Source organism: Hippopotamus amphibius, chromosome 2 (genome assembly GCF_030028045.1).
Source record: "Hippopotamus amphibius kiboko isolate mHipAmp2 chromosome 2, mHipAmp2.hap2, whole genome shotgun sequence".
In the NCBI taxonomy this organism is placed as follows: domain Eukaryota; kingdom Metazoa; phylum Chordata; class Mammalia; order Artiodactyla; family Hippopotamidae; genus Hippopotamus; species Hippopotamus amphibius.
Genome location: NC_080187.1, coordinates 200,395,173 through 200,416,413, shown reverse-complemented (window position 1 = coordinate 200,416,413; position 21,241 = coordinate 200,395,173). Strand labels below are relative to the sequence as shown.

The following is a 21,241-nucleotide window of genomic DNA, read 5'->3' as shown; positions in this document are numbered from 1 at the left end:
AATGTCTGTTGATCTCAGCTGGGATTCGGTCTTTTTGACTTCTGTTTTCTACAAAGTTATAACTACTATTAAAGTCAGGCTTCCTTTGCTTTTGTTACTGCTGTACTACTTGTATCTCTACGACTGTATAGGTACTGAAAAACTGGTATTAGAAGAGGTACCAGACCAATTTTTTTATGTCCTCTGTTGTAAGAGCCTTTTGTATTATTTGTACCCATGATTTGCATTATTGCCCATGATTATGTGGGCAATCTAGATATGATAAGTAAACTGGTAGAAGTGTTTAAAAACGTCAGGATTTGGAGTAATGAGTCGTGTAATATAACGAATCCAACGGGTACTTTTTGGTAGAGTAGATACTAAGTTTATCGAATATAAATTCAAAAAGCTCGAAGTCCAGTTTGGGATAGAGAAGGTAAGCACATAGAAATATATCTTCAGTTTTGCTTCATGTGTTCATAGGAAATCGGAGAACCTATTGGGGGAAGGCTTCTTTAAGGAGGTGATGCCAAAGCTAAGTTCTTAAGGACTAGTAGAAGCAGAGGGACAGGTGGATGTTTTACGAAGAGGGAGCACCTGCACTATTCACAGAAGTATGAACTATTTTTAAATAGCAATTTTTTTTCACTTTTTTCCTTTTGAAAAGTGTGATTTATCATTTTTTTCTTTTTAATAGACAAAGTAATACATTAAAAATTAACGTTCTTTTAACCTGGAGCCCAGTCTTCTCAAGAAGAGTTTCTTATATATTTTTCAGAAACTGTAATTTTTTTTTAAGCTCTTTATTGGAATATAATTGCTTTACACTCTTGTACCAGCTTTTGAGGTACACCAAAGTGAATCAGCTGTTTTTATACACATATCCCCATATCCCCTCCCTCCTGCGACTCCCTCCCACCCTCCCTGTCCTGGCCCTCTAAGGCCTCATCCATCACCGAGTTGATCTCCCTTTGTTATATAGCAACTTCCCACTAGCAATCTCTTTTACATTTGGTAGTGTAAATATGTCTATGCTACTCTCTCACTTCGTCCCAGCTTCCCCTTCGCGCCCCCCCCCCCCCCAAAACCCCATGTCCTCCAGTCCATTTTCTGCAGCTGCATCCTTATTCTTTCCCTGTCGCTGGTTTCATCCGTACCTTTTTTTTTTTTTTTTTTTCAGATTCCATATATGTGAGTTATCATACAGTATTTCTTTTTCTCTTTCTGGCTTACTTCACTCTGTATGACAGACTCTAGGTCTATCCACCTCATTACATATAGCTCCATTTCATTCCTTTTTATGGCTGAGTAATATTCCATTGTATATGTATGCCACATCTTCTTTATCCATTCATCTGTTGATGGGCATTTAGGTTGCTTCCATGTCCTGGCTATTGTAAATAGCTGCAATGAACATTATGGTACATGTTTCTTTTTGGATTATGGTTTTCTCTGGGTATATGCCCAGGAGTGGGATTCCTGGGTCATATGGTAGTTCTATTTGTAGTTTTTTAAGGAACCTCCAAACTGTTTTCCATAGTGGCTGTACCAGCTTACATTCCCACCAACAGTGCAGGAGAGTTCCCTTTTCTCCACACCCTCTCCAACATTTATTGTTTCTAGATGTTTTGATGATGGCCATTCTGACCAGTGTGAGGTGATACCTCATTATGGCTTTGACTTGCATTTCTCTGATGATTAGTGATGTTGAGCATCTTTTCATGTGTTTGTTGGCCATCTGCATGTCCTCTTTGGAGAAATGTCTATTTAGGTCTTCTGCCCATTTGTGGTTTGGGTTATTTGCTTTCTTGGTATTAAGCTGCATCAGTTGCTTGTGTATTTTGGAGATTAATCCTTTGTCAGTTGCATTGTTGGCAAGTATTTTCTCCCATTCTGAGGGTTGTCTTCTTGTCTTGTTTATGGTTTCTTTCACTGTGCAAAAGCTTTTAAGTTTCATGAGGTCCCATTTGTTTATTCTTGATTTTATTTCCATTATTCTAGGAGGTAGGTCATAAAGGATCTTGCTTTGATGGATGTCACAGAGTGTTCTGCCTATGTTTTCCTCTAGGAGTTTTAAGGTGTCTGGCCTTACATTGAGGTCTTTCATCCATTTGGAGTTTATTTTTGTGTATGGTGTTAGGAAGTGTTCTAATTTCATTCTTTTACATGTTGCTGTCCAGTTTTCCCAGCACCACTTATTAAAGAGGCTGTCTTTTTTCCATGGTATATTCTTGCCTCCTTTGTCAAAGATAAGGTGCCCATGTATGCTTGGGCTTACCTCTGAGTTCTCTATTCTGTTCCATTGATCTTCCTTTCTGTTTTTGTGCCAGTCCCATACTGTCTTGATCACTGTGGCCTTGTAGTGTAGTTTGAAGTCAGGAAGCCTAATTCCACCAACTCCGTCTTTCCTTCTCAAGATTGCTTTGGCTATTGGGGGTCTTTTGTGTTTCCATACAAATCGTAAGAATTCTTGTTCTAGTTCTGTGAACAATGCCGTTGGTAATTTGATAGGGATTGCATTGAAATCTGTAAATTGCTTTGGGTAGGATATTCATTTTCACAGTGTTGATTCTTCCAATCCAAGAACATGGTATGTCTCTCCATCTGTTTGTATCATCTTTGATTTCTTTCATCAGTGTCTTAAAGTTTTCTGCATACAGGTCTTTTGCCTCCTTAGGCAGGTTTATTCCTAGGTATTTTATTCTTTTTGTTGCAATGGTAAATGGGAGAGTTTCCTTAATTTCTCTTTCTGCTTTTTCGTTGTTAGTGTATAGGAATGCTAGAGATTTCTGTGCATTAATTTTGTATCCTGCTACTTTACTAAATTCATTGATTAGTGCTAGCAGTTTTCTGGTAGAGTCTTTAGGGTTTTCTGTGTATAATATGTCATCTGCAAAGAGTGACAATTTTACTTCTTCTTTTCCAATTTGTATTCCTTTTATTTCTTTTTCTTCTTTGATTGCTGTGGCTGAAACTTCCAAAACTATGTTGAATAATAATGGTGAGAGTGGATACCCTTGTCTTGTTCCTGTTCTTAGAGGGAATGCTTTCAGTTTCTCACCATTTAGAACAATGTTGCTTTTGGTTTTTCATATATGGCTTTTATTATGTTGAGGTAATTTCCTTCAATGCCCATTTTCTGGAGAGTTTTTATCATAAATGGATGCTGAATTTTGTCAAAAACTTTTTTAGCATCTACTGACATGATCATATGGTTTTTATCCTTCAGTTTGTTGATGTGATGTATCACATTGATTGATTTGTGTATGTTGGAGAATCCTTGCATCCCAGGGATAAACCCCACTTGATCTTTTTAATGTGCTGTTGGATTCTGTTAGCTAGTATTTTGTTGAGGATTTTTGCATCTATATTCATCAGTGGTATTGGCCTGTAATTTTCTTTTTTTGTGACATCATGCTTGGTTTTGGTATCAGCATGATGGTGGTTGCAGAATGAGTTTGGTACTGTTCCTCCTTCTGCTATATTTTGGAAGCATTTGAGAAGGAGAGGCGTTAGCACTTCTCTAAATGTTTGATAAAATTCATCTGTGAAGACATCTGGCCCTGGGCTTTTGTTTGTTGGGAGATTTTTAATCACAGTCTCAATTTCCGTACTTGTGATTGGTCTGTTCATATTTTCTATTTCTTCCTGGTTCAGTCTTTGAAGATTGTACTTTTCTAAGAATTTATCCATTTCTTCCAGGTTGTCCATTTTATTGGCATATAGTTGCTTGTAGTAGTCTCTCATGATCTTTTGTATTTCTGTGGTATCCGTTGTTACTTCTCCTTTTTCATTTCTAATTCTGTTGATTTGCGTCTTCTCCCTTTTTTTACTGATGAGTCTGGCTAATAGTTTATCAATTTTGTTTATCTTCTCAAAGAACCAGCTTTTAGTTTCATTGATCTTTGCTATTGTGTCCTTGATGTCCTTTTCATTTATTTCTGATCTGATCTTTATGATTTCTTTCCTTCTGCTAACTTAGGGTTTTTTTTGTTCTTTCTCTAATTATTTTAGGTGTAAGGTTAGGTTGTTTATTTGATATTTTTCTTGTTTCTTGAGGTAGGACTGTATTGCTATAAACTTCCCTCTTAGAACTGCTTTTGCTGCGTCCCATAGGTTTTGGGTTATTGTGTTTTCATTGTCATTTGTTTCTAGATATTTTTTGGTTTCCTCTTTGATTTCTTTAGTGATTTCTTGGTTGTTTAATAGCATATTGTTTAGCCTCCATGTATTTGTATTTTTTACAATTTTTTTCCTGTAATTGATATCTAGTCTCATGGCGTTGTGGTCTGAGAAGATGCTTGATGTGATTTCACTTTTATTGAATTTACTGAGGCATGATTTGTGACCCAAGATGTGATCTATCCTGGAAAATGTTCCGTGTGCACTTGAGAAGAAAGTGTGTTCTGTAGTTTTTGGATGGAATGCCCTATCAATATCAATTAAGTCGAGATGGTCTAATGTGTCATTTAAAGCTTGTGTGTCCTTATTTATTTTCTTTTTGGATGATCTGTCCATTGATGTAAATGGGGTGTTAAAGTCTCCCACTATTATTTTGTTCCTGTCAGTTTCTCCTTTTATGGCTGTTAGCATTTGCCTTATGTGTTGTGGTGCTCCTATGTTGGGTGCATAGATATTTACAATTGTTCTTCTTGGATTGATCCTTTGATTATTATGTAGTGTCCTTCCTTGTCTCTTGTGATAGTCTTTACTTTAAAGTCTAATTTGTCTGAAATGAGTATTGCTACTCCAGCTTTCTTTTGACTTCCATTTGCATGGAATATCTTTTTCCATCCCTTTACTTTCAGTCTTTATGTGTCACTTGGTCTGAAGTGGATTTCTTGTAGGCAGCATATAGAAGGGTCTTGTTTTTGTATCCATTCAGCCAGTGTGTGTCTTTTGGTTAGAGCATTTAATCCATTTACATTTAAGGTGATAATTGACATGTGTGTTCCTATTACCGTTTTCTTAATTGTTTTGCATTTGTTTTTGTAGGTCTTTTCCTTCTCTTGTGTTTCCTACTTAGAAAAGTTCCTTAAGAAATTGTTAAGGCTGGTTTGGTGGTGCTGAATTCTCTTAACTTTTGCTTGTCTGGAAAGCTTTTGATTTCTCCTTCGAACCTGAATGAGATTCTTGCTGGGTAGAGTATTCTTGGCTGTAGGTTTTTCTCTTTCAGGACTTTCAGTATATCCTGCCATTCCCTTCTGGCCTGCAGAGTTTCTGCAGAAAGGTCAGCTGTTATCCTTATGGGTTTTCCCTTATATGTTATTTGTTGCTTTTCTCTTGCTGCTTTTAATATTTTTTCTTTGTGTTTAATTGTCATTAGTTTGATTAATATGTGCCTTGGTGTATTTCTCCTTGGGTTTATTCTGTATGGGACTCTCTGTGCTTCTTGGACTTGATTAATTATTTCCTTTCCCACGTTGGGGAAGTTTTCCACTATAACCTCTTCAAATATTTTCTCAGACTCTTTCTTTTTTTCTTCTTCATCTGGGATGCCTATGATTTGAATGTTGGTGCACTTAATGTTGTCACTAAGGTCTCTGAGACTGTCTTCCATTCTTTTTATTCTTTTTTCTCTTTCCTGATCTGTGGCAGTTATTTCCCCCATTCTATCTTCCAGCTCACTTATTTGTTCTTCTGCCTCAGTTATTCTGCTGTTTGTACTATCTATTTTTAATTTCAGTTATTTTGTTGTCCATTACTGTTTGTTTGCTCTTTAGTTCTTCTGAATCCTTATTTACTGTTTCTTGTATTTTCTGTATTTTGTTTTTTGAGATTTTGGGTCATTACTATCATTACTCTGCATCCTTTTTCAGGCAGTTTTCCTGTTTCCTCTTCATTTATTTGGTCTTATGGGTTTTTTTCCTGCTCCTTTGCCTGCATGGTGTTTCTTTGTTTTCTCATTTTGTCTAATTTATAGGATTTGCTTTCTCCTTTCCCTTTGCTGCCTAGTAGTGATTCCTCTTGTTTCTGCCCTCTGTCCCCTGTGGTGGGGTTTGTCCAGTGTCTTGAGTAGGCTTCCTGGTGGGGGGGGGTCCGGTGTCTGCTTTCTGGTGTGTGGCTCTGAGTCTTTTCTTTCTGATGATCAGGGCCATGTCAGGTGGTGTGTTGTAGGGTATCTGTGAGGTTAATATGGCTTTAGGTAGTCTGTGTGCTGATGAGTGGGTTTGTGTTCCTTCTTGTTTATAGTTTGGTGTGAGGTGTCCAGCACTGGCAGTCGCAGACAGCTGGACAAAGCCAGTTCTTAGCCTCTGATACAGGGCCCCGTGAGAGTTCTCTGCAGTTAATCTTCCCTGTGTCTGAGGACTCCCTAGTAGTCTAGCATCCTGAATTCAGTACTTCCTCCCCAGAGCCTCCTACTTGACTTCGGTGGAGTAGTCCAGACTTCAGAGGTTGCTTGTCCCAGCAATAAGGAGGTTTAAAGGAGACTGTCCAAGCCCCAGACTAATGGCAAAATGTTGAGTCAAACAAATACCAGTTATGTAGGGATCTTTGCAGTCCTTTCTGGTGTCTGAGGTCTTCTTCTGGTGTTCAGCTGCTTCTCTGTGGGATTTATTGCATCTTTTGATGTATTCCTGATGCATCTGTCGAGAGGGATGCATTCCACATCCTTCTACTTTGCCGCCATCTTTCTTCTCCAGAAACTGTATTTTTACAAGAAAAAATATTTTTAAAAAACAAGTGGAATCATATATCCTGGGCTGCAATTCATTGTGTGCTCAGGTTTTGTTTTTTTCTCTCTCCCACTTAATGATTTATCTTGGAGATCTTTGGTGGGAAGCTTTTGAAGAAGGGTTTTACATAGAGGAGAGACGTAGTTCCGTGTTTTAAGTAGCTATAACATGGATGACCATGTGGAAGATGGTTTTCAGCAGGGAAGATTAGAAGGGAGGAAATGTGTTAGGGAGTATAGTGAACATCAGGAATGGAAGTGCATCTCCTGTAACAGAACTAGCCCAGCAGCCTGAAGGTAGTAGGAAGACCCTCAACCCTTTGTGCTTTTGGATTGGGTCACTTCAGAGGTGCTGCTGCCTTTCCAGAGGGTATTTGGAAATACATAGTAGCTGTCAGAGTAACTGAGGGACTCTGCTGGCATTTGATGGATGAGGGCCACGTGTGCTAAAGTTCCTGCATTGCTCACAGTGGTCCTGTACCACGATGCCAGCATGTCTACACTGAGTAAGAAGCACTCATCTGCATCCTAGTCACGGGCATGCTTGTTTAAAATGCAGTTGCTTGGGCCCTCCACCAGAACACTGAATTGTAAATGCTGTTTTACTGAAACACAGCCACACTCACCTGTTTCTGTCTTATCTATGGCTGCTTTTGTTCTACTGTGGCAGAAATGAATCGTTTTGACCAGGACCATATGGCCCACAAAGCCTAAAATATTTATTGCTTGGCTGTTTATGGAAAAAGTTTGCTGACCCTTGGTAGAGACCAGTAGTTCTCAGTCTTGGCTGCATAATGGAATCATGTGGGCGGCTTTAACAAAATCGCTGATGTCAGGATCCCACCCCCACCCTGCTGGAGTCTGGGATTTAGTCTGGGTATCTGAGTTTTAAAAGCTTTCCAGGTGATTCTAATGTGTAGTCAAGGTTGAGAACCACTGGTATAGAGCAGGAAGAGTACCTGTAGCAGTACAAGCTGGTGATTTTGGTTCTTAATGTTTTTTACTAGGTCATAGTGTCAGAGTTGCAGACAGGAAAGGTAGAAGAAGGTCTTATTTCGTTAAATGCCACATTTAAAAGTCCTCTGGATGCTTGGAACAGAACAAAAGCTGTGCGTATAGTTCTGCATGTGACAGTAGGCAGAAATGAAAAGAGGAATCAGCCAGCTCTTGAGTTGACAGGCTGAGGACAGGACTTAAATCCTGCCTTTTGTCTGTTATTTGAGGATGAATAAAAGAAGAAACAACAGGAGCCTTTGGAAAACGTATTTAACAAGGGAAAGGGGATATTATCCTAAAGACTCACAGGAAGGAGCAGTGCTCTGAGAATTATTTTCTATAGAAACCAAAATAAAATTTTAGAAAACTTATCTGGCAATCTCAGTAGGATACAAGAAATGGCTTCTGGAAAGTACATTGTAAACTGTGGTTTCCAAGCCAGATATGGCCTGGCAAATGTGTCTTGTGTGGTCGACCTCTTGTTTTTAGAACTTTGCAATGAGTTGTTAGCATTTAAAAACAGACTTCATATAAAAATTAAGATTTGTAGCTTCTCTTGAAAGATCAAATCTTTCAGCAGTAAGGCTGAATCTCATCACCCCTTACACTCTTCTTTCTTGAACACTTCATCTCTTTTAAAAAATTATTTATTTGTTTGTTTATTTATTTTCGACAGTGTTGGGTCTTTGTTGCTGCATGTGGACTTTCCTCTAGTTTCAGTGAGCAAGGGCTACTCTTCATTATGGTGCATGGGCTTCTCATTGTGGTGGCTTCTCTTGCGGAGCATGGGCTCTAAGTGCTTGCACTTCAGTAGTTGTGGTGCATGGGCTCAGTAGTTGTGGCTCGAGGGCTCTAGAGCGCAGGCTCAGTTGTTGTAGCGCCTAGGCTGAGTTGCTCCGCGGCACGTAGGATCTTCCCGGACCAGGGCTCGAACCCGTGTACGCTGCATTGGCAGGCAGATTCTTAACTAGTGCACTACCAGGGAAGTCTGAACACTTCATTCGTGAAGGCAGTTAGGTGAGGCCAAGCAAGGCAAGGCATACATGCCCGGTGAGGGGAGCTGTAGTGGCACAGGGCAGGGTGCCCTGTGTATCATGTGGAGGGGTGACCAGCCTGGGATGTCAGAGTACAAGTATTGTGGGAGGGTGTCTGCTTAGGAGGGGCAGTTCTAAAAGGAACTAGGGCTCCTTGGAGAAATGGCTGATTCCAGGGCTGGGGCAGGGAAAGAACAAGATGAACCTGAAACTCCTTATGCCAGCTGAAGTGCTCCAAGAATTGTGAGGCATGCCCAAAAGTCACAATAATAATAGTAATGGATTATAGCCCATTAAGGAAAATAGGAAACCATGAGGGAATAAATAAATGAATAAATTGAAAGTTTTGTGAGGAATAGAATATTTATATAGTTCTAAATTATTTCCAAACAAAATACTCATTGACTACAAAAGAGAAGAGTATATTTTTGGTTAAGTTTGGCAGTTAACACCTTGATCAAGTGGTCCAGTTAACGTCCATCCTCAGTGATGAGATTCAAGTCATATGTCACCTGGTCAAATGCAATGAGAATACAGTATCACTTCTGAAATGTTCTTACTAAAGATGTATGACCTGAATCTAATAATAAAGAAACATCTGAGAAAGCCAGATTAAGGGACATTCCAATGCAAAATAACTGACCTGTAATCTTCAAAAGTGTCAAAGTTATATAAGCTAAGGAAAGACTGTGGATTGTTTCCAGATTTCAGGAGACTAAAGAAACACAGCTGCTAAAGTGCAGCGCAGTTCTGAGCTGGATGGTATTGCTACAAATGGCAAAACTTGAATGAGGAAGTCTGAGAATTAATAGGTAGTAGTGTAAACTATGCCAGTTTCCTGATTTTGATGATCATGTTGTGATTATCTAGGAAGACACCCTAAAGCCGTAGGAACTGTATGCTGAACTGTTTAAGTGTAATGGGGCATCATGGTAGCAGCTTACTCTCAGATGGTTCCAGATGTTCAAAACTTCTTTGTATTGTACTTGGAACTTTTCTGTGAGTTTGGGATTCTTTCAAAATTTAATTTATATGTTTAAACATATATATAAAAGGCTTTATGCACATGTGGGGCAAGTGGCTTGGGGTATTTTGCCACATTAATTTTTATTTTAGCTTCTATTTCTTTAATTATATTGTTACTGCTGGATAAAGAAAACTGTAGAAGTAGTAGCCTGTTTGTTGTCAGGCCCCAGATCAGAGAAACACTTCTTAAGTGGGAGTTTTATTGGCCATAATTAGCAATAACTAAGTATGTATTATAACAATCTGTGTAAGCCAGTATAAGGTGCATAGTTTTCTAGTTATTCCTATTTTGTATGATGTTTATTTATTAGTACCTGCTATCTTAAGACAAAATCTGAAAATTTTGAATTGCAAAATAGACTTAGAATTTATTAAGAATGGCAACAGTTACTTTTCTGTAAACAAAATTATCCCAGTAATTTTTTAATGTTTTTTTGTTTGGTTAATTGATTTAATATGATTTAAGTTGGAAATGAAACTTTTTAGTATCTTCTTAGAGGTAAACTTTGCTTCTAGAATGTGTGTGCCCTTCCACTTTTCATATTAAAGAAGACAGTTAACCTTTAAATAAACGAATATATATGTAATAAATATTACATATATAATGCAAACTAAGATACATTCTATAGAAATAATTTAATAACAGTAGTCTGGGACTCAAGTTCTAAATGAAATAGAGAAACAGGAAGGGGGGCCTCAAAAAAGATAAAATTTCATCCTTAGGCTTTGATGATTAGAAAAAAATATGGGCTAAAGAATATTTTAAAAATCTAGTAGAATTTAAAGCAAGTTATATACTTTCTAAGTCACTGGAGAGTATAAAAAGCAAACAAAGTCTGTAAGAGGGACAGGCAAAAGAAAAGAAGGAAGTATTTAAATAAAAAAATATTTAGTAATGTGGGAAAATACAGTATAAACTATATGCGGGATGACCCCAGTTTTGCACGTGTGTTTTTCTGTGGGTATGACAAACATAGTTATATAGAAAAGAGACTGAAATGAAAATAAGATTGAGTGGTTTCCTCTAGGAAGTGAAGTTATGGGTGATTTTTGTTTTCTCCTTTGTACTACTTTATATTTAAAGAGATTAATACATATGTGCTTTTATATGATGTCTGTACAGCTCTCAGTGAACAAATGTATATATCCTATTGTATATTTTATATAATATAAAATATTCTAAAATATTTTATAGTTTTTTCAGTGAAAAAATATCTGTTTATTTCTAGGCTTATTGGTGGGCAGTATTACTTATGGGAATTGCCCTGATCATGTTAATGGCTGGTTTTATTAAGATATGCAGTGTTCATACTCCAAGTAGCAATCCAAAGTTGCCTCCTCCTAAACCTCTTCCAGGTAAGACAGTTTGAGCAAGGTATGTATTTTTATTGCTCAGGACAATTTAGCTAGTAAAACTGAATTATAAATGAGTCTTTAGTGACTAGTTTATAGTACTTTCTCCTTGAGAATGGGATTACTAGATGAATTATTTAGTTCATTTTTAAGTGTGTTTGTTTTTTGGTTTTGTTTTATCAGCCAAGTCTAGCTTATGGCTGCCGGTTTAATGCTAATATATCCTTTCAAAAAAATCCTAAAATCTTCCCTTTATGGTTTTACTATGATAGACTGCTTTTTTTTTTTTAATTTTTATTTATTTATTTATTTATTTATTTATTTATTTATTTATTTATTTATTTATTTATTTTTTGGGGGGGTACACCAGGTTCAATCATCCGTTTTTATACACATATCCCCATCTTCCCTTCCTTCCTTGACTCCCCCCCCCAAGCCCCCCCCACCCTCCCCGCCCCAGTCCTCAAAGGCATCTTCCATCCTCGAGTTGGACTCCCTTTGTTATACAACAACTTCCCACTGACTATTTTACAGTTGGTAGTATATATATGTCTGTGTTACTCTCTCGCTTCGGATAGACTGCTTTTAAATGATTGGTCTTTCTGTTCTAATAGCTATGCCTCAGTTATGGTTTTTAATGTTCGTGCTCTTGAAATATTTTCTGGCACGTAGTCATTTTCCCTAGGGATGGTGCTTATGGGGAAATACAGGTTCCAGTCTGGGAGAGTCTTAGGGTAGAGGCTTCAGTCACCAAACAACCATAGTTATTCTCCATCTCTGAACACAACTCCTAAGGTTTTATCTCCCTCTCAGGGAGACAGGGCTGGGAGGAGAGACCCTCTTTAGATGAGCTTTAGGGATTTGGAGAAGGGCAAGGAAGCTTGACTGCTCCAGATTATTTAGGCCCAACCTATTTCTCCCTCCCGCTCCCCAAGGTAGGTGTTGCTTCCACACTCGCCTCCAGACACCTAGACCCTGTTTGGCAGTAGGTGTGCGACAGACACTGTCCCAAGGCCAGAGCTAAATGGCAGTAGTTTCCTCTCCTGCATCCCACTCACTTCTCATTGAAGCCTCTTGCCTCAGGCCAAGTCCACTACCCTACACAAAGTTGTTTAAAACTAGGGGTTTCTTTTAATTTTCTCCATTTTCCCTCAGTTGTACCCCTCTGTTTACCTGTGTTAAGGCAAGAGAGCTCAGTCGTCATGCTGGGACAGTATCTTGATAGGAATCAGAGGAAATTTGATTTTGATATTATTACGTTTTGTAAATTAGCATGTTAGCACTCTGGAACTGATGTCTGTTTCTTAGGGATTTCCAAGGGCCAAGTGACACTTTTTAGATACATTACCAATTATGACCTCATTCAGTGAAACAGTTCGTTTACTTAATTTCATTTTAAGCAGATGCCAGCTCTTAACCCTTACAAAAAGTATTGAGCACTTTTACATGAATTATCATAAAATCCTCACAACAGACTGTATAAGTTAGTTATTATTCCTGTTTTACAGACTAGTCATCTGAGTTTCAGAGAGCTTAAGTCGTTTGCTCAGGCACCCAGCAATTTCTCCCTTATGGAATCTATCCCCAGAATCCATATTAATCTAATAGTTGTAGCTGTTAAGCACTTGAAATGTGGCTAGTCTCAAATGAGGTGTATTGTAAATATAAAATATATACCAGACTCTGAAGACTTATTAATGAGATATTTCATTTTTTAAATACTGATTCTTTATTTTGATTACATCTTAAAATGATATTTTGGCTATATTGGGCTAAATGAAATAAAAATATTATTAAAATTATTTTACCTGTTTCTCTTTAACTTTTTTCATTATGGCTACCAGAAAATAGAAACTTACATATATGGCTCATATTATATTTGTTTTTTGTTTTGGATAATGCTGATTTAGAACTTTTCTTTCTTTGTTTTTTGTTTTGTTTTTTTGTTTTTTTTTTTTTCCTCTTTTGCTATTGTTTGTGACTCACAGGCACTTTAAAGAGGAGGAGACCTCCCCAGCCCATTCAGCAACCCCAGCGTCAGAGGCCCCGGGAGAGTTATCAGATGGGACACATGAGACGTTAACTCAGCTTTTGCCTTGGTTCTTCCTAGTGCCTACAACGGGAAAACTTCACTCCAAAGAGAAACCTATTAAATCATCATCCCCAAACTAAACCCTCACAAATAACAGTTGAAGAAAAAAATGGCAAGAGATCATGTCCTCAGATCAGGTGGAATTACTTAAATTTTAAAGCCTGAAAATTCCAATTTGGGGGTGGGATGTGAAAAAGGAACCCAATTTTCTTATGGACAGATATTTTTAACCTAATGGCACAAAGTCTTAGAATATTATTATGTGCCCCATGTTCCCTATTCTTCGTTGCTGCATTTTCTTCACTTGCAGGCAAACTTGGCTCTCGATAAACTTTTATCACAAATTGAAATATATATATATATTTTTTTCAACTGCCAATCAAGGCTAGGAGGCTCGACCACCTCAACATTGGAGACATCACTTGCCAATGTACATACCTTGTTATATGCAGACATGTATTTCTTACGTACACTGTACTTCTGTGTGCAATTGTAAACAGAAATTGCAATATGGATGTTTCTTTGTATTATAAAATTTTTCCGCTCTTAATGAAAAATTACTGTTTGACATACTCAGGATAACAGAGAATGGTGGTATTCAGTGGTCCAGGATTCTGTAATGCTTTACACGGGCAGTTTTGAAACAAGAATCAGTTTACCTTTTCCTTATGATGGAGTTGGTTGTGATATTCATTTTGTTTTATCACATGGCTGCTAAGAGCACAGGAGTGATGACGCTGAAGAACACAGTTAGTGTTGTGCAAACTGGACATATGCAGCATACTACTACTTCAGACTTAGTTCTTTATGTAAATGTCTGATTTCTGCTTATTTTAAACTTTCTAATTCAATTCCACTTTTGAACTGATAGGTGAAATTTTATTCATGTTTGGTAGCAATTATGTCAGTGAAATGATTCATTTTATTTGCAGCCTCTTATTTGTATGCTAATACGTTTTGGTTTTGTCTGATATGGAAAAGAAAAGCTGTGTCTCTATTTTATCAAAATATTCGAACAGAGTTTTCAGCATATCATCACTGATCATTGATAACCACTAAAGAAGAGTGATTTGCTCAACTAGTAGTTAAAGTTGTAGATAGGCCTGACATTTTTTTTCCCTGAAATATTTTAACTGCAGTGAAGGTGAAACAGCACAATGTCCCATTCCAAATTTATTTTTTAAACAGATGTAAATAATTGGCTTTTTAAAGAAAGAAGGCAAAAACACTTACTGTATTAACAGGCTTATTGCTATGCAGGAATGGAAGGGGGCATTACAAAAGAAGTTTAAGCTTGTGATATATTTATTGCTTATTTTTTCCAACTACATCACTTAAAGTAGAAGTAAACAGCTATGATTTTCCTGGCTTCAGTTAGGAGGCAAATTTAGGGAACATTGAAAAGGTTTGTGTTTGGCTTTTTTTTTTCCTTTTTTTCTTAAGAGTATAAGGTTTACACAATCATTCTCATAATGTGACGCAAGCCAGCAAGGCCAAAAATGCTAGAGAAAATAATGGGATCTCTTCCTTGTAAACTTGTACAGTATGTGGTGACTTTTTTCAAAATACAGCTTTTTGTACATGATTTAGAGACAAATTTTGTACATGAAACCCCAGATAGACTATAAATAATTCTAAACAAACAAGTAGGTAGAGATGTATGTAATTACTTTTAAATCATTTAAATGCCTTTGTTTTTGGACTGTGCAAAGGTTGGAAGTGGGTTTGCATTTCTAAAATGGTGACTTTTACTCTGCAAGAGTTCTTAGTAACTTCTTGAGTGTGGTAGACTTTGGAACATGTACAGTTTTTGCTTGTAATGTTATCCTGTGGTAGGGTTTTGGCAGGTACACACTGCCCTATTTTATTTTGAGTCTAAGTTAAATGTTTTCTGAAAAGAGATGTGCACTGAACTCTTTCCACTGCAAATCAAGATGTGGTAAAACAAAAGGATCAAGACAAATGAGATCTAATACTACTGTCAGTTTAATGTCCACTGTGTTTTATACAGTATCTTTTTGTTCACTTTGGAAATTTTTACTAAAATTGCAAAAAATAAAGTATTGTGCAAAGATGTAAGGTTTTTTGAAACTTGAAATGCATTAATAAATAGACTTGATGAAATCAACTTGAAGGTTTCATACTCTTTGAACTCTGAGAATTATCAAAAGAAGCTTCCTGCAAGGCAGCTTTTCCTTACTAAATGAAAGCGATTGTTATGCAGCAAGAGCGTTGTCTCTTCCCACACGAGTATAGATATCTTTATTCCTAGTTAGGATTTCATGTAAAAATTTTATGAGTAGATATCTCTCTACACACAATGAATATTTGAAAAACATTTAACTAATCTCAACTGCTTTACATTGTTTCTAATCAATATTTGAAGTGCTTAAACGTATTTGTCTTAGTGGAAGAGCTGACTCATTTTGGAAACTGTGGTCTTATATATTTTGCAAAGTTTTGAATGCTAAGTACCTCATTTATTTTAAAAGTCTAGTTTGATGGTAAGTGTATTTTAAAAATTTGAGCCACATTTTCCTGCTTTGTCAAATTCATAGCAAATAAGAAGAGACTTGACATTTTAGTCTTACCTAGAAAAAGAATTATAAGCCCAGAATGGTGCCCTGTACAAAATAATCTGCCCCAAATCCAGTTATTTATTTTTTAAATATATTGAGGCCAGCTTAAATAAACAGTTCGTTAAATGAGTAAAAATATGCAATACTTTTTAGTTACTTTAATTTAGAAACCTCAAAATGTGTATTGTGTTTAATTATGTTTGTTTATGAAACCATCAATATTGATTCAGATGATTGCAAATTTATTAATTTTATTTATAATTGAATATTGAAATTTTGTGTAGATTAAATCAACAATAGAATAAATTATTATGGTTTCTGGACTAATGTTCTTCATAGTGTCAGGCAATATACAGTTTTGGGAAGGACTTCTTTTGGGGAATGGCTGCTTTATCTGATCAGTCTTGTTTTCTGAGGTGTCTTTAGCAGTTTGTGCTTTGGGTACTTCATTTTTGTTATATTCACAGACACTTGAGCAAACTACTCTCAAGTTCTTATTTCTGTCCCTGTGGTCTGTACATTTTAAGACCTAAGGATTATTATTGTTTCTCCAAAGATGAGATTAGTGTCCTTGGCAGCTGTGCAATTGTGGGTGCTTGTGCTTGGTAAGGCTTTTAATTTCCCAAGTATTTCTAATTGAAAGTATAAGAGGGTCAGTGTAGTAAGTCCCTTACAAAACTGGGCAGCCCACCTTCAAGGGTGTAAGAAGTGATGTTCCTTATCCAGATTTAAAGAGTCAAGGTCTCCCAAAACTAGAGAGCAAGTTTGATATAGCAGCTGCCAGGGACAGTTCTTCTTTAGAGAAGTCACTAAAGTTGCAAGAAATTGTAGTTTTCTGAAAAGCACTTTTGACTTCTAAGTAACAAAAAGGATTATCACTTTGCCCCACAGAGCTCAGCTTCAGTTTCAGCATTTCTGTTTTTTTTTTTGGGGGGGGGGGGGTACACCAAGTTCAGTCATCTGTTTTTATACACATATCCTCGTATTCCCTCCCTTCCTTGAGCATTTCTGGTTTTATGTTCCTGTTTAAAAACAACTTTCATTTGAATCTCTTTTTCTGTTTATTATCAGTTTTTCCCCTGTGATTTCTATATCCAACCCTTTATATTATTAGAATGCAGATGAACCTTTGTACTGTATTCTGTATTACTGTATTGTTTGTGTGTCTTAGATACATGTATGCACTATTTTCAGTAGAAATTCATATATTTTGTAATGGATGAGCTCTTCAGAGTATCAGTTCTCTTCTATGAAAAGCAGCATGATGCTAGGTAAAAATGGAGGGTTAAGCAAAATATTTATTAGCCTCTGCTCTTTCCTAAAATCTCTGCTAAAATCACAGTGATTGGGGAAAGAAAAGAGTGTATCCAACAAGGATAAGGAATATTGAAGAGAAGATAACAAGGACAGCATTTTGGAGACTGGAAAGCAGATGGAGACGTAGTATCTGACTCAGCAGACACTGGGAAGCCAGATCCTGAACCAGCAGTGGAAACAAGAACAGCCCAGGTTGCATTGTTAAGATTTTGGGATATAGTCTTCAAGACTTTTTTTCTATGCACCTTTCTTATTTAACAATATATTGATATTGTATCTACATAACTTTAATGACTGTAAATATTTCATTCTATGGTTATATTGTACATTTAAAAATTAACCAATTTGCTATTGTTTGGACATTTAGGTTTTCAGATTGTTCATTATTTTAAACAATCCTTTAAGGAAAATCCTAAGCCTAATAATAAACTAAATTCCTAAAAGTGGAATTAAAAGTGGGTTAAAGATTTTCTAAAGGTTGTTGATAAAAATTAAGATATTGTCTTCCAGATAGATGTACCAAGTTAACATATAAGAATACTTCCACCCTTAGCATTTTATATAGATAATTTTTTAAAAATCTGAGAGTCCCGTGGTTAAAAATTCACATGTATGTAGCCACATGGATTTATAATAGAAGACTCCTGCTTAATTGACTTTATTAGCTTTGGACATAACCTAAATGAAAGTCAAAAGTAGTGCCCTGTTCGTGGCCTCTAAATACCATTTTCTTTAAAGAAACCAGACTTCCTTGGATAACTGGCTTATTCCAGGTATAGGGAAAGAAATATGTAAGTAGGGCGTAGAAAACACTGTCATACCATAAAGCAAGGAAGCTGTCAGGGGTCTGTCAAAAAGGGTTCAGGATGCATCTTGAAGAAGTTTTCACTGGCCGAAAGCTGTTTTAATATATGAGTTAATGATCATTTACAAAATCATAGTTACCTTTGGAATATACTCTTAAAGAAATACTCCAGCTCATAAATTAAAGAGGAGTGGTAGAATATCACCATTTTACTCAACAATGATTGATGGACTCAGACAATGATCAGTGACCGCTAACCTCACAAAGAGCAGTCAAATCATTTGTGCCTCCTAATGGAAACACGCATAGCACTTTTGAAGCACTCCTGCCAAAAGCCAAATCTGTTCCTGATCAAGCCTCTGGATCTAACCACCTCTTTAAAGGATTCAGTCAGCAAAATCCAGACCAGAAAACTAGAGGACAAATGACCCTGTTTCTTCAACAACTGAATTGCAAGGAAAAAAGAAAAAGGTCAATTAAGAGAGACTTGAGATATATCTGCCAATACAATTTATGGGCTTATTTGGATCCTGATTTAAATCAACAATGAAAAATGAGACCATTGGGGAAATGGGAAAGCTAACTGGGTATTTGGTGATTTTAAGGAGTTTTGCAATTATTTTTAGGTGTGATCATGGTATCATAGTTACATTTTTAAAAGGAGCCCTTTTAGAGATGCATGTTGAATACCTAAAAGTGAAATGATATGGTGTTTAGGTTTGCTTAAAATTGTGCCAGCTGCAATTGGGTAGTGTGTGGGAGTAAAGTTGAAAACAAGATTAACTGTGAGTTGATAATTGTTGAAGGTGAGTGATGGCTACTTGGGGATTCATTACACTATTTTCTCTACCTGTGCTTATATTCAAAATTTTATTTAAAATTTTTTAAAAATGTGAGTTAAATTCATATAGAAGCTCATTCATTAGTTTTTATTTTAGCAACAATTCATGATAATGGCCTATATTCGTAATGATTTTTATAGTGATTTTAGTGGAATTAAACTTGAACCAGTCAAGCAAACATAATTAATTATATTCTGCTCCAGTTACAATGAATGATTAATTGATTTCAACTGCTAGGGTAAGCGCTTGAAGCGATCCGTCATTGAGCAGTCATAGCAGGCAGGCCATTAGATCCTTCCTTGCTCACCAGTTTTTGTGGGGCTTAATAGCTATTAAAGGAAAATATTTATTTTTTGTTAAAACACGTCAGGGAGTATGATCAGATTATCCACGTTTAACCTGTGTGTCCCGGTACTAGAATAAATGTTAAGTAGCTCAGTACAGTAAACTAGATTCTGCTCTTTCTTGTTAAAATGATAATGATCCCTGGAGGAGGAAATGTATCTTTAAAAAGATATCTTGGAATTGTTTGTTATCAGCGTAAAGAAATTAGAATAATTTGATCTACTGTAGGTTGTCTTATATAAAATCTGTTTCCATTGTATGCATTTTAGACATCATTTTGAAAAATGAAGCCTCTCTGGTAACACTGAATACTAATATGAGCAATTGCATTTTCAGTATGTATCATTTTTTATTCCCTGCCTCTTGGACAGTTAGCCTTAGTATTTCTGAACCCCAAAGGCCAGTTTTTTATAAAGTGTCAATATGTTATGAAATTTTGGTTTTGTGATTGTAGTTAGCTTTTATTTTTCACAAGTCCCCATTAGTAGTACATCTGACAAACTGAATTGACCTGTTCACCTTTTTTTTTTTCCCTTCTCCCTCAAAATCTTATCAGAACATATTTGGAATTCTTTGGCTCGCGTGGTATGCACATGCTGATCTGTGTGGACTCAGCTGCCTCAGTTATTCATTGGACAGATCTGTGCTGAGCACGTGGTTGTGCCAGCACCTCTGCTGGGTGATAGGAACACACTAGTGAACTCACAGTGTCCCTGCCCTGTGAAGCTTGTGGCTAGTAGGTGAGACAGGTACTAACCCGATAATCAGGTGAAGACACGTCAGTAACCATGATAAGTGCTGTGGGGGGAGGCCTCGGTGGTCCAGGTGCAGGGGAGTGAGGTGGGAGCTAGTCAGGAAGGACAGGGAATGCATCCCCAAGAAAGTGATGCTTGAGCCCAAATCTGAAGGATGAAGAGAGGTTAAATAGGTCAAATAGGGCTTTTATTAGTAGTGAATGGTTATATATTGGGCACTGATAGCTAGTTTTTCTTTGGGGAAGGGTAATATTTTTTGTTCTTGATTTTATTATATGTGGACCCAGCCACTCAGATTCCTTTGTGTATTTTTTTTAATGATTTTTCATTTTCCCATAACGTTGTATTCATTTGCTGAAGAGCTGGCTGTATTTTGGCAGATGTCTTACTTGATTATTGTTCTTAAGGATGTTGGCAAAAGTTTGAGAGTTGTGAAAGGCCCTTGGCTTTTTCAGATACCTTGATGTCTGTATCATGACTACCATAAACTCAGAATCAAGACATCTAACCATGCTGAGTGAGGTGTGCCTCTGATTTGCTGCTCTCTGGCATTCTATACATTCTCTATCATAGCATATACCATGTTGCAGTGTAATCCTGCCTCAACCAAGCCAAGCTCTTGAAAGAATCATCTATTCTCAGTGGCTACTTCAATTCCCATTTGCTTATCAACCTTCTGCATTTTGTCCTCAGGCCCCCAGGGATTGTAATCCGAGCTCTCGGAGCTCGTAATCTAGTGGAAAGGAAAAAACCCAACAATCACAATGCAGGAGGATTTGTGCTGTAAACTATACAAATACAGTATACCTAGAAACTCAGAGGAGATGTAAATGTGAACTAAAATGACTTCTCAAAGGATCTATGCTTGAGCTGAGTTTTGAAGTTTTGGTAAAAGTTTGCTGTAACTAGTCCAAACTTACTGTCACTTTTAGAAACGATTTTAACTGCAGGGCAGTTCGTTTAGTGCTCAGTTATACTTCCATGCCCGTGGGTATGCTTTTCCCTCTGTCTGGATTGCGCCTTCTCTGTTGATTCTTCTATAGGGCTGAATTTTATTGATCTCCATTTCCTGGAACTTGGCTATAGTAAGTGTTCAGTAAACACTTGTATTTTAATAAAGGGTGTGTGCTTGGAAAAATAGGCAATGCAGCTGATTTCACAGAATCGTGCACAAAAGTTAGTCTCATCACAACGTTACCAGCACCCGTACTTGTAACTTTTAACATCTCTGATTCTCAATCCCCTGGCAGCACAACCTCCTCCTCTCGCCCCCAGAGAGAAATTTCCTTTCAAAATCTAATATGCATTTGTATTTATAGAATATAAAACATACCCACCATGTTTTGCACAAATGGGAAAAGCACAGTTTAGCTTTAGAGCGTATAAGCAACAAATTATAACTCCTGGCAGAAGAAATGGATTCAGAAAGCTTAACTTAGAAA

General features: G+C 36.9%; 1 protein-coding gene across 1 annotated transcript in view; it reads left to right on the top strand.

Annotated features, from left to right (window-relative positions):
- The window catches only part of ADAM10 (ADAM metallopeptidase domain 10), a 135,880-nt gene extending 120,596 nt beyond the window's left edge, over nt 1–15,284 (top strand). The window contains exons 15-16 of the mRNA XM_057722546.1: nt 10,941–11,067; nt 13,053–15,284. Of these exons, the coding sequence (XP_057578529.1) occupies nt 10,941–11,067; nt 13,053–13,147 (222 nt within the window). The 3' untranslated portion in view covers nt 13,148–15,284. The remainder of the gene's footprint in view (nt 1–10,940; nt 11,068–13,052) is intronic.
- Nucleotides 15,285–21,241: the final 5,957 nt, after the last annotated feature.